The 16,821-nt window shown below is 41.0% G+C and overlaps 1 protein-coding gene and 1 long non-coding RNA gene across 2 annotated transcripts; both read left to right on the plus strand.

Moving 5' to 3' along the window:
* Positions 1-2,048: 2,048 nt before the first annotated feature.
* On the plus strand, positions 2,049-13,232 carry LOC131250895 (uncharacterized). Its single transcript, XM_058251288.1, has 3 exons — positions 2,049-2,255; positions 6,831-7,139; positions 13,030-13,232. Exons 1-3 carry the CDS (start codon positions 2,131-2,133, stop codon positions 13,094-13,096), a joined length of 501 nt encoding a protein of 166 aa, XP_058107271.1. The 5' UTR covers positions 2,049-2,130; the 3' UTR covers positions 13,097-13,232.
* LOC131250896 (uncharacterized) lies at positions 2,262-4,255 on the plus strand. Its single transcript, XR_009173490.1, has 2 exons — positions 2,262-3,687; positions 3,783-4,255. It is a non-coding gene; the product is annotated as an uncharacterized LOC131250896 (long non-coding RNA).
* Positions 13,233-16,821: the final 3,589 nt, after the last annotated feature.

Consider the following 16,821-nt stretch of genomic DNA (forward strand, 5'->3'; position numbering starts at 1 on the left):
GTTCTCCTGATAGTGGCCTGGGTCACTCCCATGTTTATATGTGGGTGTGGCCAACCTGATGATTTGAAATCCAGTTGAGTTTTGTTAACTACATCTGGTGTCAAATCGGAGTGTTCTTTTAACTGTGTTGGAAGTGATGGAGAGATTGAGAGAAAAGGTTGAGAGCAGAGGAGCATGTGGCATGACCAACAATTGAAATCACTTGCAGTATACCAGTGTACCATAGCAGTCGCTGTTGTAACCGGACTGTATCGGCCCGTTTCAGGCTGTTTCAGGTCCGAAATGGGTCCATACATCCATATTGTCTATGGATGAGACTAGTTTGTATTGGGATACGAATTAGGGAGCCAAGAGACTTTGGTCTCAGTTCCTGGTTTTATTTCTTGTTGCCTTTGCTCAATGGCTTTTTTTTTTTAATGATCAGAGATTCATCCCGACTTGTTGGGGCTTTTATGAGTTGGGGGTGAAGCGTGGGGCGACTAGACTCATGGCACTGGTATGACTCGATAAAGACTGAAACTGAATTGACCTGACACGCTTGCGTTGGATTCGTACAACTAGGACAAGTTGTCAAATCCCTGCCCTCTCTAGCAACTCATTGTTGCTATCTCTTTTGCCTTTGACGTGTGTTTGCAGTTCTTAATAAGGTTAGGACCCATCGTAGTGGGTAATAAATTCTTTGCTTACCTTGAAAAAAAATAAAAATTAAAAATTAAGGCCTGTTTGGATATGCAGAATCCATATTAGAAATGGAAATTGTTTCTCACATGGAAGACAGCTGGGTTGTTTGGATACAGGAATCCAGTAACATTTTTTTTACCTACTCATACCACGGTAAATTTTCACCACAATGGGTACTTGAACTTATGATCTCATGTTAAAACTCCTATGAGTCAACCACCAACTTATCACAGTTAGGTATCTATTATCAGAAATCTCTCAAAAGAAATAAGGTGACATTTGTCTAACAAATTTAAAATTTTCGTTTTTTATTCAAATAAACACCCATTTAAGAAAATAAAATAAAATCCTTTTTCTACATTGACTATCATGTTAGGTAATCCCATGTATCCAAAGTCTAGCTTTGGCCCACTAAGTCTAGCCTACTAGAGCCGAGCACAGGAACCGTTGGTTCATAACCAAACCCAGGTTTTAGATCTAATAGCTTAGTGGGCTAATCCAGGGCTTTCATTTGCCAAAAGGTCCAACAAGTGGGCATAATACCATCTAATTTGTTTAACACTGGGGCCTAAGTATCATTTCTATCCACAGTACCTCAAACTAGATTAACGGTCTAGATTGATTCATTATCATGCCACGTGTGTTGTTGGGTATTTCTTTCATCTTTGTGAGTCACATCAGATGATTGGATTGGATGGCGTATAAACACTGGTCCTGATCAGAAATAATGGTGGGACTACCTAAGTTTTGGACGACCGTGTTTTTTATTTTTTTAGTTCAATGGTTACCGTAAGGCAGCGTACACGACGACGGACGGAGTGCGTCTCATGGAAGTTGCACCCACGTGACTCTCGGTATGTACCTGGCGCATAGCGTATGAATGAGTCACTGACCGTGGGGCCTACCTCAATGTATGTGTTGTATATCCACCCCGTCCATCCGTTTTTAAAGATCATTTAAGGGCATGTACCCAAAAATGCAGAAAATATAATCCTTAGGTGGACCACAGCATACGAACAGTGGTGATTTAATGTCCACCATTAAAAACTTCATGGGGCCCACTGTAATGTTTATTTTCCATAGATTTGGTCACAAAAGACCTGGATGAAGGGAGAAACAAATATAAGCTTGATCTAAAACTTTTGTGGCCTACAAAAAGTTCTTAATGGTCAATCATTACTTTCCTGTGGTGTGGTCCACATGATGTTTCGATCTCCTTCATTTTTTTTTATATTCCATTAAAATGACCTGGGAAAAAAGACGGATGGTGTGGATATACAATAAATACATCGAAGTGGGCCCTATGTTCAGGCCCCACCCAAGCTCGGCTATTATACCAAAAGCGAGTGTGCGCAGTACGCATACATCAGGAACATCTATTTCGTGCTATTGTCGTCTCCAGTTCTTCCATTTACAAGGCAGGGAGAATAACAGAAGGGAGGAGGAGAGATGTCTCTGGTAGACTACGCGTCGGACGAAGATTCGGACATCGCAGAAGATGAAAAAGATGATGAAGAAGAAGAAGAAGAAAGAAATAAAAGCGACGATAGACAAGATTCCGATTCTCAAAATCAGTAAATCTTCTTCTCAATTTCTTGATTTCTACACCCACCCTATTTGATACTCAAACCCCTTCTTTTCTGCTTCTGGTAATACAGTAGGACAACTTTGTACCATTTTATTACCAAAATTAGAGAAGAATCAGTGTTTAAGGGGTCGTTTGGATGCCTGTAAATGGGGCTAATTGTAAATGATTTTCGGGTAATTGGTTTAAAGTCTGTGTTTGGATGCTGAAAAATGCCTGTAAATCATTTACAGCTTTCAGCCTCATTTGATTTCCCTGCAAAAAGCTGTGATTTCATTTACAGGCTAAATGGCGTTTGTGTTTGCTTGTGGGCTTGTGTAATATTTGGGGAGAACACAACATGCGGTGTTTTCGGAATAGATCAGGACCTTGGGAAGAAGTATACTGGAAGTCTAAAAGGGATGTAATGGATTGGACAGCTTCTATCTGTCATTGTGATGTTTCCTTTGCTCAATCATTATCAGGGCTTTAATATTTGCTTTTCTTAGTTTATTATTATTACTGTTTTGGGTTGTTGTCTGGCAGCTTTTGACGCAGGGAAGGACGTGAGGTCGAGAACCGAGTTCCTCAAGGGGATAACTGTTCCAAATCCACATTACTTCTCTGGGCTCCTCATAGAGACTTCTTGAATCCATGAGGAAATAACAAGAAAAATAGAAAATAAATTTTATAAAATTCGAAATTGATTGATGATTAAAATAAACGAGTCTACAACCCTTTAAATAGGGATACTAAGCCATGGAAGAAATTTCGGAATCAAACTACGACTAAAACTCTTAGAAATCGCGACTTACTATAAATAGTAAACTTACTATTTATTAATAGATGGTCGTGCTGTCTACTAGTGCGCAAGGTTTTAGGCCAAAAATAGTAAGTGTCCTATTTGGCTTCACCATGCTGTTCTCCTAATTATTCTGGGCACAACTCCTGAAGCCCAATGGATGAAGAGTTATAATCAAACTAAAACTTACTATTTATAGTAAAAATGGAATTAAAACAGGGAAACGACTGTTGATCTGATGGTATTTCGCAAATCTGGCTTGCGCAACCCGGCGTAATGGGGTTGGGTGGCTAAAGTAGCTCGTCCTATCCCAAAATCAATAACTCATTTTGGTTTGCAAGATACGGTCCGGATCATCTCTGTCTCCGATCGTGCCTTTTCTGGTCCATCTTGGCCATGAAATTATCCGCGACCCGCTCTACATTAGCTTTGAATAAAATCATTATCCTTCAAAAAAAAAAAAAAAGTTCGTTATGTAACATCAACGAGGTTTCTCCTAATTCCAAGTGCACCATCCATATGCAGCCACATGGGCCAACCTGCTACATGTCATTGGGCTCCATTATGTAGATGCCTTGGCCCAATATCAAGATACTAACATATTGGTGGGCAATTTATGTATGTTGAATCTGGACTGTTGGTGAGTCTTCTTGTCTAATTGTCCTTTTAAAAAAAAATAAAAAATTATCGTACTTGTCCCACCTGATGAGTTGATTGGTGTGATTCTTTGGGCAGGGCATCTATACTAGTCCCTCTTGATGAGTTGATTGGCATGATTCTTTGGGTAGGGCGTCCTGTTGCATGACTAATGTCCCATGCATTTCCAGTTGGTACATGTTGCATGTGGGTGTGACAAGGGAGAAATTCATGTGGAATTATGATGCAACCCGGTTAACAAGTCAATGAGATCTTAACACTCGAATTGCGAAGAAATGGACAAGAGTACACCCACAAGAATATTTGAGTAGGGAGGGAGAAATACCTTTACCTCCTACCCCACCGCCCCTTTTATAAACCTTCAAGACAATTCCCATGAATCTTTAATGAAGATCCTCCAACTATTGATTGATTTCAAATCAATCTCAATTGATTTCAAAATCAGTCTATAATTTTCTTTTAAAGATATCAATTTATAAACTTTTAAGATAATAACAATCCCACACTAACCAAGATTTGGCCTAAAATAGCAAGGAAAAAAACAAAACAAAACAGAACAAAACAAAACCCCCAAATCTTCAACCATATATTCTACATCAACCTCCTATCTTCAACAAATGACAAATGCAATATGTGACATTTAGGCTCCAAATCTTGCAACAAACAGCCCAAAATCAGCACATGTTGTGCTCTATTGTGGGCCACGAACCTACATCAAATTAGGAAACCTCATATAAAGAATACATTGGAAATGGTCCATACCTATTCAATATCAAATTTTATGTTTGTTTGTCTATCAACATGGTCCATACATGTTGGGCTCTATTGTGGGCAAACCTCATATAAACAATACATTGGAAATGTTCCATACATATTCAATATCAAATTTTATGTTTGTTTTTCTATCATTAGATTCAAGTAAGAAATTGTGTACTTGATTGGGCATCGAGGTTTTACCAAATTTTAGAAGGATTTGGTGCACCAATAGTTTTCTCTGTATTCTTTTCTCAAGGTTAGCTAACATTGGTTTTTTTTTTTTTTTTTTAGAAGTAATGAAAACTTTTTATTAAGAAATGCCAAAAGCGACAAATTACAACAACTTACTCAGAGAGGGAAGAGGCAAAATTACAATTCACCCGTTCTAAAACATGAAGCTTCTCCTTTTTATAGACCTTCACCTCCACCCTACACGATAATGAAATATCCTATTATTACTCTCTACCCACGAAACCCACAACACTACTAGCAATATTAGTCTCCAGTTCATCCCTTTTTTTTTTTTTTTTTTCAAGAAACACTCCACGTCACTCAATGATAATTGAACAATACAAAGAAACAATTCCTCCACACCACACGACCAAACGCACAATGAATGAAGAAGTGGTTCACTGACTCCGCGTCCCTCATGCACATGATACAACAGTTGGGGATCATTATCACTCTTTTCTACATGTTATCTATAGTAAGCACCATGTTCCTTCCGGCTAGCCAAGCAAAAGTGAAAGCTGCTACCTTTGGAGGAGCCCCATAGGATTAGATATAGGACTAGTAGCCACAGCCCTCGCCCACTGATCTAGACGTGAGTTCCTTGTAGAAGTAGCGAACCAAGAAACAATCATATTTAGCCTTATACCACACCGTTGAATCCTTCACCCCAGGGGACAACCTAATACCATGAAGCTTGGCTAACAACTGGACAACTCCTCTGCTTCCTCGTCCAATATATTCCTCCTGCAAGGTGGCACCCATACACGAGAGAAGCCAGAGGACGAGTAGCAACTAGCAATGGTCAACTTAAACATACCAATGTGGGGCAAGATTCGCCAGCTTCGGAAACTCATAAAGAAGAGGGTGCTCCCCCAAGGATGAATCCAAAACCGAATCTGTTGCCCATCACCGGAGGAGAAATGAACCACCTCTTTGATCCTATCCCTCCACACACCGCCTTCCACATCCTAGAACTCTATATATACCTAGGGATCCTTAGCCCACCAACCACCTTCTTGAATACCGTACTTAATCCATTGACATCCTTCAAGAATCTCCTGCTCTTTTCTGAACATCCAAAGCCACTTGCGTAGCAGCACCATATTCATTTAATCTAACTTCTTAATCCTTGCTCCCCCCTCATGAGTCGGCCTACACACTTTGTCCCACCTCAAAAGTTTGCTAACAAAGTGGTTGGGAGGTGCTTGTCTCAAATTGTTTCAAAATTATGGGAGACCAAGTGGTGTGAACATCTCCTTGCACTAGGAATCTCTCAAATGTCAAGGTGGAGGATATGACTAGATTTTGATGCTTCTTCTAACCCACTCTCCAATCCCCTTTGCGCAAGAGGCGTGGGCTTGGAAATGGGAAAAGTCTGGTGGCTTTTCTGTTCGGTCCTTTTATCAGGCACCTTGGGTGCCTAGTGCGAGAGAGTCGATGGATCCGCCGGAAGTGATTTGGCATTACAAAGGTTCCCTGTCTGTCTTGGCTTTTGCTTTGTTGGTGGGGAAGAAAAGGTTGTTTACTGTGGATAGCTTGCAAAAGAGATACATATAATTGTCCCCATGTGTGCATTATGTGCCTCTAGTATGCAGAACCATTTGTTTATGCATTGCAAGTTTGTCGGAGGCTTGGAGCTGTTTGGAGCCATTTCTTTGATCTTCTACAATGTAGCTGGGTGATGCCAGGTTACATTGATGAGTTTGCCTTGCTTGGTACAGGGGTGGGATTGGTCTTGTACAGAAGGCACTGTAGAGATGATTTTTTCTTGCTGGCTGGTCGATGTGGGTAGTGCTCAATGAGAGATGCTTCTGTAATCGTCATCAGTCTCTGGATGGGGTGTTCAGAGGCAAAGCTGAACATGCTATCTTGGGCTTTGTGTCTCAAGCTGTTTGATTCCCTTTCTATAGTTTGTTTTGATTTGATCTGGTTTTGCTTGTAGTTTGTTGGAAGAAACCTTTTCCTCTTTCTTAATAAAATTGGCATGATCTTGCAAAAGGAAAATAAGTAGGTTGACTCTACTATAGTGTAATGCGTATCAACTCATATGAAGTTAAGCTTTTTATGTTGTTCTCAATTTTGACCCGTTCTTTTCTTGTTAATTCTTTCTTGGCATCTATAAGTTTCTTTTATTTGCAGGAGTTTGATATCCTCATCACATCAACAATCAGATGGCGCCTCACATTCATCCACCTCCCCTATTGAGAAACTTCCAGATGCCTCACTTCTTCTCGATTCACCTTCTTTACCATCTCATCAAGTGAGTAGCAGTGATCACTATTCTAGAGTTGCAGCTGCCATGGCAGAAAGTGCATCCCGGAAGAGAGAATCAAATGGATCTATGTCCTCTCATCCACGCAGTAAGCATCCTAGAGGGAACTTGCCACATTCACGAAATGTGCCTGACACTGTTGGGGGCCGGCTGGTTCCTCCTCAACTTCGTGGCAGGTCAGTTTGTGCTTTATTGATATGTTTCAAAGGAAAAAGAGTTTGTGCTTTATTTGATTAGTTTTTCTTTCTTCACTTTCCGACTGAATGATTGCATATATGTCAAAAAAGACACTACTTTGATACTTGTGTTTCATGGAGTCCCTGATTCAAAACTCAGGTGGGCCACACCACGAGGAACAATGTAAACTCACACCTAAAGCCTCTAAGTTCATGCGGTGTGGCCCACCTAAGTTTTAGATCGGGCTGATCTTTGAAATGCCCCTTATTTTGTTGAGTGACAGGTTGGATGGAATATACACACCATGTTGAGCTCCACACAAATATGGTTGGTGTCCCCTCCCCATTGTTCTGTGGTATGGCCCACCTTTCCAGATCAGACTGATCTTTAGCCTGGGGCCTAACATCGAGAGGGACCTGATGGACTGAGTAGATGCCATATGCATAACATGGTGGGTCACACAGAAATCAGGTGTTGTGCCTGCGGCATACAACTGGTGTTGTACAGGATTCTTTTCCTATGAAGTGCACACCAAAAACATTTCTACTGTAATCAAGCATTTGTGTTTGGGGATTAGGACCAATGATGTGATGGACCACATGTGGATGGGGGATAGTTCAAAGAGCAGTGGGATCTGATCAGTGGCTTGCAAAATGAATGGTTAACTCACAAAATGATTGATGGTTCTCATTCAAGTGGCAAAATTCACAGTAGTTCCTAGTTTTCCAACCATTGCAAATTTGTCTACAGTCCATCCATATGCTGATCCACTAGATCAAAAAGCGCTATGCTATACATGCATAAGCTGGTGATGACACTTTGTAAAACTTGTATGAAGTGTGCATCATAATAGCATTTGTCATTTGCCAATACCTCGATCGATGCTTCCTAGGCACCATTTATAGGTTAATTAACTAGAGCAAGTCTTGTAGTATAAGAAAACAAAAACAATGGTAGAAAATGGAAAAGCATTTTGAGAAATTGAGCTTTGCTAAGCTCGCATGCATGTATAAGGCAGATACTGTACATGCTTTTACATGTGCAGCATGCCATTGCCGAAAAGGAGGGCAGACTGCCAATCAAGTAGGTCAGTTTACGGAAAAGAAATGGATGGCCAAAACAAATAAATAGCCGAGATTTTCTAAGCCATGCATCTGTTTTAATATTCTAGCATGCCTGACCAGCAGTGGACCAGCCTGATTTTCTGGCCAGATTATACGTGGTCAGACCCACCCGATGGACAGCTAGGTTGTTTCATTCGTGTGCCATGTTGGCACATGTTGTGGCATGTAGATGAGCTGCCTTATATATACATGTGGGGTTAACAAACCTCTAAGAAATTAATATCATGAACTACAATCAGTAATTGTCAAATATATCAGTTGAATGACAGTTTAGTACTGTCTGATCCATCTCCTTAGTTCATAACAGATAGGATTTTTTTTGTTTTTTGAGAGAAGTAATGGTGTTTCATTGAAGAGAAGAAAGGGCATCAATGAGGAATCTATGCCCCAAAATAAAAACAAGCTAGACCAAAACTCCAAAGAACCAACTGACTGATTGGCAAAGGACTTGAGAGACGAGGCCAAAGACATGACATCCAACTACGCCCTCTTGAAAACCTTTTGAGGGAGCTGATGACAGTTATGGAAAACAAATAATGCATATTGACTATTGACCTTTCAACATTTCTACTATTTTCCACTATGGACCCCATACCTGTTAGAATAAGACACACATATTGCCTTGTAAAATCAGAAGCAAATATAATGATAAAAGGAAATTGTTTTGTAAAATCATAAACAAATAGGCAAATGTTAATGGGGTGTGGAATCATTAGATTGTGAGTGTTTTGGGAGAACTAGCGATATCTCCTTTTCATAGCTATTACAAAGTTGCTGCTTTTATTTCTCATATGGTTGTTTCTCTTTGTTGGTCTATGCGGGAAAAAAAGAGAAAAATAAAAAATAAAATCTAGAGCTTCAATACTACAAAAGTGAGCAAAACCATTTGAATTCATTATGGATGCACCCCACAATCTAAAACTTTAAGAGGAATGATATGATCCTCAATGCGACCATTGTACTGTTTTTCATTTTGTACAAGCAGGACTCCTGGTTTAGTAGTCTGCCATTGGTCTGTTGGGCCCTACCATGGATGGGCCATGCTAACAATATCTGCTTGAATTGAAATGACAATCCTGATCTTAACATTTCAATTTCTGGCCTACAAAGAAAGGACAGGAAGAGAAATACACCAATGGTTATTCAACTGAGAAAAGGGCCCTAGATCATTGGATAGGATCTTCAAATCTGGGAGATTGTCGGAGTATGGTCCTTCCATGATGGGACCCAACTGGCCAATAGTCTGTATCACTTGTACAAACTGTGCTGATCCTGAGCTCAAGGACTCAATAATTCCGCAAACTTAAATACCTCTGTAGTTGAGTGAGGGACTCAAGTTGTTACGGGGAGTTCCTGTAACCCAAAGCTCTGTGGGGCTCAGCATGATGTCGCTGTGAAATCTACTCTATCCATCAGTTTCTTCTGCTCATGTTAGGACGAGAGCCCAAAAATGAATCAGATCCAAGACTCAAGCCTGCCAAACCACAAGAAACAGTGGTGATTGAACGCCTACCATTTAGACATTGGGGCCCGCCAAATTTTTGGATCCAGCTGAAATTTATGTTTCCCTTTCATCCTGGTGGGAATAACCTTACGAGGGGATACATGGCATATAAACACCATGGTGATCCCCTGTAAGGTCTCAATGGTGTGCATTTCCATCCTCACTGTGTACATTCATGTGGCCAACTTAAGTCTTGGATCCACCCCATTTTTGGCTCTCATGGTAACATGAGATGGCGAAACGGATGGATGGGTGGACTTTACACGTCTTTGAGTGAGGCTTTTCTGTTTTCCTTTTAGGCATTACTTTTACCATCTCTTTGATGATTTAGGGCTACTTTCTGAAATCAAACCTTACTCAAAGACGGTCCATCTCTCGAGTTTTTCTTTGATTTACGCTTTTGAAGTACTTGATCAAGTACTCGAACACTTCTTCTCTAGGCTCTGTCTGTATGCACGAATGAGTCGAACTGTGGTAATTAGTTCAGTAGAGGCATTGTAATTTACTTAGCAGTCATAACGAGTGGTCTTCAGAATTTGCAGCTACAGTTTCTGGGTCCCAAAAACAATGTAGTTTCAATTCGTGGCTGGTCATGGAAAAGTGCACTAATAAACCTCAATTGAATCTGGCTCCAGTGGGTCATCTCCATTTTGATGGGTGCTATGTTGGCAACCCGGACTGGAGTTGACCTTGTCTGGCCCATGTGGTTAGGTGGGAACCAGTGTTGCCTGGACTTGCGGTATGAGTTCCAAATGTCAAGGTGTGCTCAGTTGTCCGGCACTACAAGCTCCAAAAATCTAGGTACCATACACAAAAAATAGTACAGATTTTTTATAATAAATAAATAAAATAAAATGATGAAAACACTAGAACAAAGGAATTGAGGAAAGGTGCTGTGGAAAATCACATATTCCATCTTTTGAGATGGGATGAGGTTTGTAGGCTGTACGAAGAAGGAGAGCTGGAATTAGGGACTTGGAGACTATGAACCTTGCTCTTCTTAGGAAGTGGTTCTGGAGATTTGTTGGAAGAAAGAAATTTTTGGAGAGAGGTGACAACTAACAAGTATGGGGTTCAAGAAGGGGGTTGGTTCACAATAGCTACCTTGGAGTAAGTTGAAGGAGGGTGCTGTTTTTGCTGTTGGTGATGGCACGAGGGTTCGGTATTTGGAGGACATTTGGTTTGGAGAGTGCTCTCTCCAGAGCGTGTTTCCGAGGTTTGCTAGGCTCTCATCAAGTAAGAATATTTTCATTGCTCGATGCTTTTCCATCCTTTGAGGTGTTGTTGTGTGGACTCCTCAATGTCATAGATACTTGTTGAACGAGAAAGCGGATAACGTCGTTAGGCTTCTTGAGTGCCTTCAGTGTGTTTGCCCTTTATTGGGAGAGAGGTATTCAATGGTTTAGAGAAAGCTAAATTGGGTTGGTTTACCGTTCAATCTTTTTTTAAGGCGCTTTGAAGCTGTCAGTCGGGGGAGAAGCATGGTCACACCTCTCAAGTATGGTTATACACCGTCACCACCCCAAGATTGCAGTGTTTGCTTGGTTGGTGGGAAGAAAGAGGGTGTTAACTAAAGATAATCTTTAAAAAGGGTGATGGTCCGTTCTCCCCTATATCTATATCATGTGCATGCAAAATGTGGAATTGGTGGACAACTTGTTTATTCATTGCCCTTTCACTTTTGGGCTGTGGGAGAGGTTCTTGATTATTCTTCAAATGCCTTGGGTAATGCCAGGAACTATCGAGGCGTTCTTTTTGGCTTGGCATAGAGGCGGTGTCAGGAAAGAAGGAAAGGTGGTGTGGTGGCTTGTTTTCTTAGTAGTCCGTTGGGCCTTTTCTTTTTTCTTTTTTTGAATGGAGGTGTTTAGAAGGGCAAAGCTAGATGCAGTGAGATGGGCCTTGTGTTCTAAGGCCTTGGACAATGGTTCCTTGTCCCCCTTGCTTGGATTGTAGCTGTTTTTCTACTTGGTTGGGTTGTAGCCATTTGGTGTTTTAGCTAGGAATAAAATTTCATGACTTCAAAGAAGAAGAAGAAGAAGAAGAAGAAGAGAATGGGGGCAAGCTTCAGGGCTAGGAGCAAGACATCTTTTGACGGGCTCTACACTGAATTGACTCGAATTATCAGGCTCTATGCCGTCTTTCGATATGGAAACTAAGGGTTGACAATCAAAGATTTCTAATCTTCAGGCCTTGGGAAGACAAATCGACCCTCAGCCATCCGAAGGAAGGGCAGAGAATCAGAGGAAGGCACGTGTACCACCTTTAACGTAAGCAATGTCAATGCCACTGAGGACAGTGCAGGAGTCGTCCCATCTAAGATTCAATGCGAGAGGCTCCAGGTTTGCCAAAACTCCTCTGGGAAGGGTGCGTGGCAGCAGTTGGAAGCTGAAAGTCCGCTATGTCCTGAGGCGATCTTCACTCTTGAGAGATTAGAGGAGAACATCAAAATGTTACACACACACACACACACCCCAATTATCAGAAAACCGTCTTCCAGAATCAGTTGAAGCTGGTCAAGGAAATTTCTCTTAGATTTTAACATCTTGTTAGGTTGTGGTTTGGTTTGTATTTATATCCTTTGGCGTCTTGCCTCTTGCAATAAAATGTCTTTGTTGATGCTAAAAAAGGAAAAAGAAAAAAAGTGGGGCCGTGGGTTTGTGCTAGTCAAAACGTTGATATGGTGATTCAGTGAATATCTTTGCTATAGAAAATTGGTCTTTCATTGGTTTAGTGGAACCGGTGCTGTATTTCTTTAACTGTATATTTGTTGGCCAATTATTGAAAGTTTTAGGATCTTCCCACCTGCAAAGTTTTTGGTTCATGGATCATGCATAACGGATCCCACTGTTACTTTTATGTAACCATTTTTGAATACTATGCATCTCTTGGTCCGAGTGTTGTATGTTATCTACAGGAGAGTAATATTCCCCACATGTTTTGAGTGATGCAAAAGGAGTGAAGAGAGGGTCGGTGGCGGTTGGCTCCTATAGTTTGTTGCTTGTCTGCTTATTTTAATAAAATTCAGTTACTTTCCAAAAAAAAAGAGAGAGAGAAAAATGAGGAGAAGAAAATAAAGAAGAAAGAAAGAAAGAAAGAAAAAGGCGTCAACATCAGCTTTAAAAAAAATAAAAAAAATTATTGCAATTCTATTCATTAGGGCGACACAGCCCTGGGGAGATTTCCCATACATCTCATTTCATTTTCGCTCTTGGTGCACAGCTGCATTTGCATGATGACATTTTGAGTTTGGGTTTGTGGCAGGAGCAATGTTGTAACAGAAGATATAGGCAAGCTTTTCGTGAGTAGGCGCACGGATCCATCCCCCTAGTATCAGAATTTTACAGCTTATAAGATGCCATTTCTCTGTATCATTTAGATATTAGTGTCGACAGATGAGATGCATGAAGAAACTAGCATTCTGTGAAATGTAAAAGAAATCTCTGCCAAGATTGCAGGTTGGTGTATGATCATTTTCTTATAGCAGCTCTCTCTCTCTCTCTCTCTCTCTCTCTCTCTCTCTCTCTCTCTCTCTCTCCATTTCATTGGTTCGGGACAACCCAAACCCAATTGATCCAACCCGAGTTTGGGTTGGGTTGAGTCGCACTGTCGAGGTCCTTAGGTCAGTTTCAGGTTGGAAAATGCCAACCCGATATGAAGTTGCATTGGGTTTGGGTTGAGCAAATCTGGACCAGTTAGGTAGGATTAGGTCCGGTTGGGTTGAATATAGAGGAATTTGTTTTGGGTTCAGGTTGGGCACCTTTGGTTTTGTTGTATGTTGGGTCTTCTTGAGGACAGGTCAGGTCAGGCTTAGATTGACCCTCAACCCAACCCAACCGGTCTGAGTTGCACCCCTACTCCATGAGAATGAGCCTTGCTAACCGACTTACAGATAACCTGTGCTTGAGTCCGCCCATCAGACAAGCCCTGCTGTTGAATACCCTACCTGAATTTTGGGCGAGTCGGCTCATCAGCTGAATAGAAGAAACGGATGGTTATAAGACACTTGATAACTGTCTATGTTCGTGATCGTAAAAGTGGCTGACTTGATGAACAAAGTGGCTTGATTTTTGGGGCCGTCCATCTACATTCTGCGGTCCACCTGATGAGCGGATTGAATCCTGTACATGTGCAATGTGGGCATGCTCTACTGTGCTTGAGCAGGCCATTCTGTTCATGTTCCCCATCAGGAATAGCTCAAAGTTGCAAGGCAGTTTGGTTGGCACTCTATTCTCATGGAGATAGTTTCCATTTCTCATTATTAATTATTATACGGTGATGATGAATAACAAGCATTAAAGGTCTAGATCAATTGTTAGGTGGACCAACTTGAGCACGCTTTGATCTATAATCAAGGTCTTGTGGGCCATGGTCTCATGTGAGGCAACATGAAGTGTTCATGTGTTATGGCCCCACCTGGTGCTTGGGCTAGATTAGTTAGTGTAGCAATGGGTCGGGTTGGCCGTGGTTCAACCGGCTCAACCCGCTCCTAAACCAGGTTTGGGTCTATGTTAAATGGGCAGTGACCATATGGTTATCAATGGTGGCACAAGGCTGCTGTGGACCCTCGTGAACCCATGCACCCAATCTAACCCGTCGATTGTGTTCTTCCCCTCATGCGAACCGTAGAAAACAAAAATCAGGCCAATGCAAAACTAATGTGGAACACAAATGCAAATCGTGCCTAGGACCTCTAAATTTACACGGTGTGGCCCACCTGTGTTTTGGAATCGCCTGATTTTTGGCGTGTCCCTTCATCAGAGAATATGATCAAAGAAGGTTACTGTGGACCCTTCGTTCATTGGGCTGCCAACGTGGCAGCCTCGATCTGCACGTAGCTCTTTCTATTTTCTCAATTTTCTTTTTATCTTTTTTTTTCTTGACCCCCTCCTGAAGACTTGTGAGTAAACAAATAGAGTTTCGGTACTTTGATGGACTATTGAAAGAATGGTACTGTTTTGGCACAAACTTCAATATGATACACGTGTGAGATTTATAATTTTGGGGCCATGACATGTTTTAGAGTAGGATCACATGTTGAACGACTGAAACCTTGCACAAAACTTCAATGGGTCGCACGTGTTGTGGACCGGTGCATCGCACGGTCCCTGCTAGATCTCAAGGGTGATCAAACAAGTTGAAAGTGATAGCTCTGATTGCAATCGGGTCCACTTGGGCAGGGCATCCTTTACAGGTTTTCATGGCTGTAACGGATTTTGGACTTAGAGGAATTATATGAAACGTGGTCGATACTGACTCTTTAACAGGTGGGGTCCCATACATCAGTAATCAGATCATTTCCACAAGTGGGGCCCACCTTGGATGGAGTATGGACCATCATTAATGTATATTTACTGGAAGTGGCTTGATCCCTTATGACATATATGAATGTACCCAAGTATCTCTAGAGCTAAGCTGTCTTAGTGGTATTTTTTCTTATAAATCGTCATCCGGCTTATGTATTATATGTGCGTATATTATTCCGAAACTTTTTGGTTGATTGCTCATGTGATTTGGATCTAGGTTTTCAAATTTGCACTCTTACTTTTTTATATTTTACTCATTCATATTTAATTACATAAAAAATTATTTTCTGAAAGTGATTTGAACATTGAATATTGAAGATTACTTCATGTATGTTGCTCGGACTAGCAAAATGCTAGTTTCACAATGAACTATTCCCTCTTCCTCTTTATGTGTTTGGATGTATTGCCTTTGTTTCTTCGATAAAATAAACCTCAGATTTTGAAATTTTATTTTCTGAGTGTTCTAGAACTCAAGAGGACTACATTTGTTTTGATCCTCTTGCTCATCAGGTGCATGTGAGTGTTGATGTGTCTTTCTTTGAAAATGTTTCCTTTTACTCATGAACGAATATGGTCCATGTGACTTCGCATCCTTTACGACGTTAGTGGACATGGAGCTTCCAACACCCCCCATCACCAATCGTTGAGGTCTCTGATTTGTCTATTGCCAATTCTATATTCCTAGTTTAAATCATTTGTTTTATCCTTCTCTAGTCAAATGGTTCCAAATTCATACCAAGATACCTTGATTGACCTTGGCTGGCGAAAGGCCATGGAAGATGAGATGCAAGCAATGCACTCTATGGGTACTTGGACATGGGTCCCCTTACCACTTGGAAAATGTACAGTGGGATGTAAGTGGTTATTGATAATTAAATACCGTCCAGACGGGATGGTGGAACAACGAAAGGCTCATCTCATGGTGAAAAGGGTACACACAAACAGTGAAAATATACTTTGAATGTCAGAATGCAAACCCTGCGACACTCCAATGGAACAAAATGCTGAATTGACAAATGACCAAGGGGATCTGTTTGAAGAACCCGCAAGCTATCATTGCCTTATTGAAAAATTAATCTACCTCATTGTAACTCGGCCTAATATCTCCTTTGCAATGGGACTAGTTAGTCGATTTACGCATCAACCCAGGGTACAACATTGGGAGGTAGTGGTCTGTATTCTATGCAATTTGAAAGGAACACCTAGACAAAGATTGTTATATTGGTCCAATGGTCATCTTCAGGTTGAAAGATATGCTTATACAGATTGGGCTGGATCTATGAATGATAGGCAGTCCACCTCAGGATATTGTACCGTTGTAAGAGGTAATTTGGTGACCTGGTGAGGCAATAAACAAAATGTTATAGCTTGATCCAGCGCCGAGGCCGAATATAAGGCCATGGGCCATGCAGTTTGTGAAATGATTTGGGTGAGGTCACTTCTCCAAGAATTTGGATTGTTTGATACATCTTCTCTGGTCATTCACTTTGATAATCAAATGGCTATCTACATCGCAAATAACCCAATGTTCCATGAAAGGACGAAGCATATAGAAGTAGATTGCCACTTCATTTAAGAGAAGGTTGCATCCAAAGAGATGATCACCAAACACTTGCAGTCAAAGTTCCAAATAACAGATATTTTTACGAAGGCATTAACTCGGGATATGGGAGTGCAAATTTTAACAAGCTGGGAATACAAAATATATATGCCCAGCCTGGGGGAATGTAGAAAATAATACATGTGCTTG

The sequence above is a fragment of the Magnolia sinica genome, chromosome 7 (assembly GCF_029962835.1).
Source record: "Magnolia sinica isolate HGM2019 chromosome 7, MsV1, whole genome shotgun sequence".
NCBI lineage: Eukaryota > Viridiplantae > Streptophyta > Magnoliopsida > Magnoliales > Magnoliaceae > Magnolia > Magnolia sinica.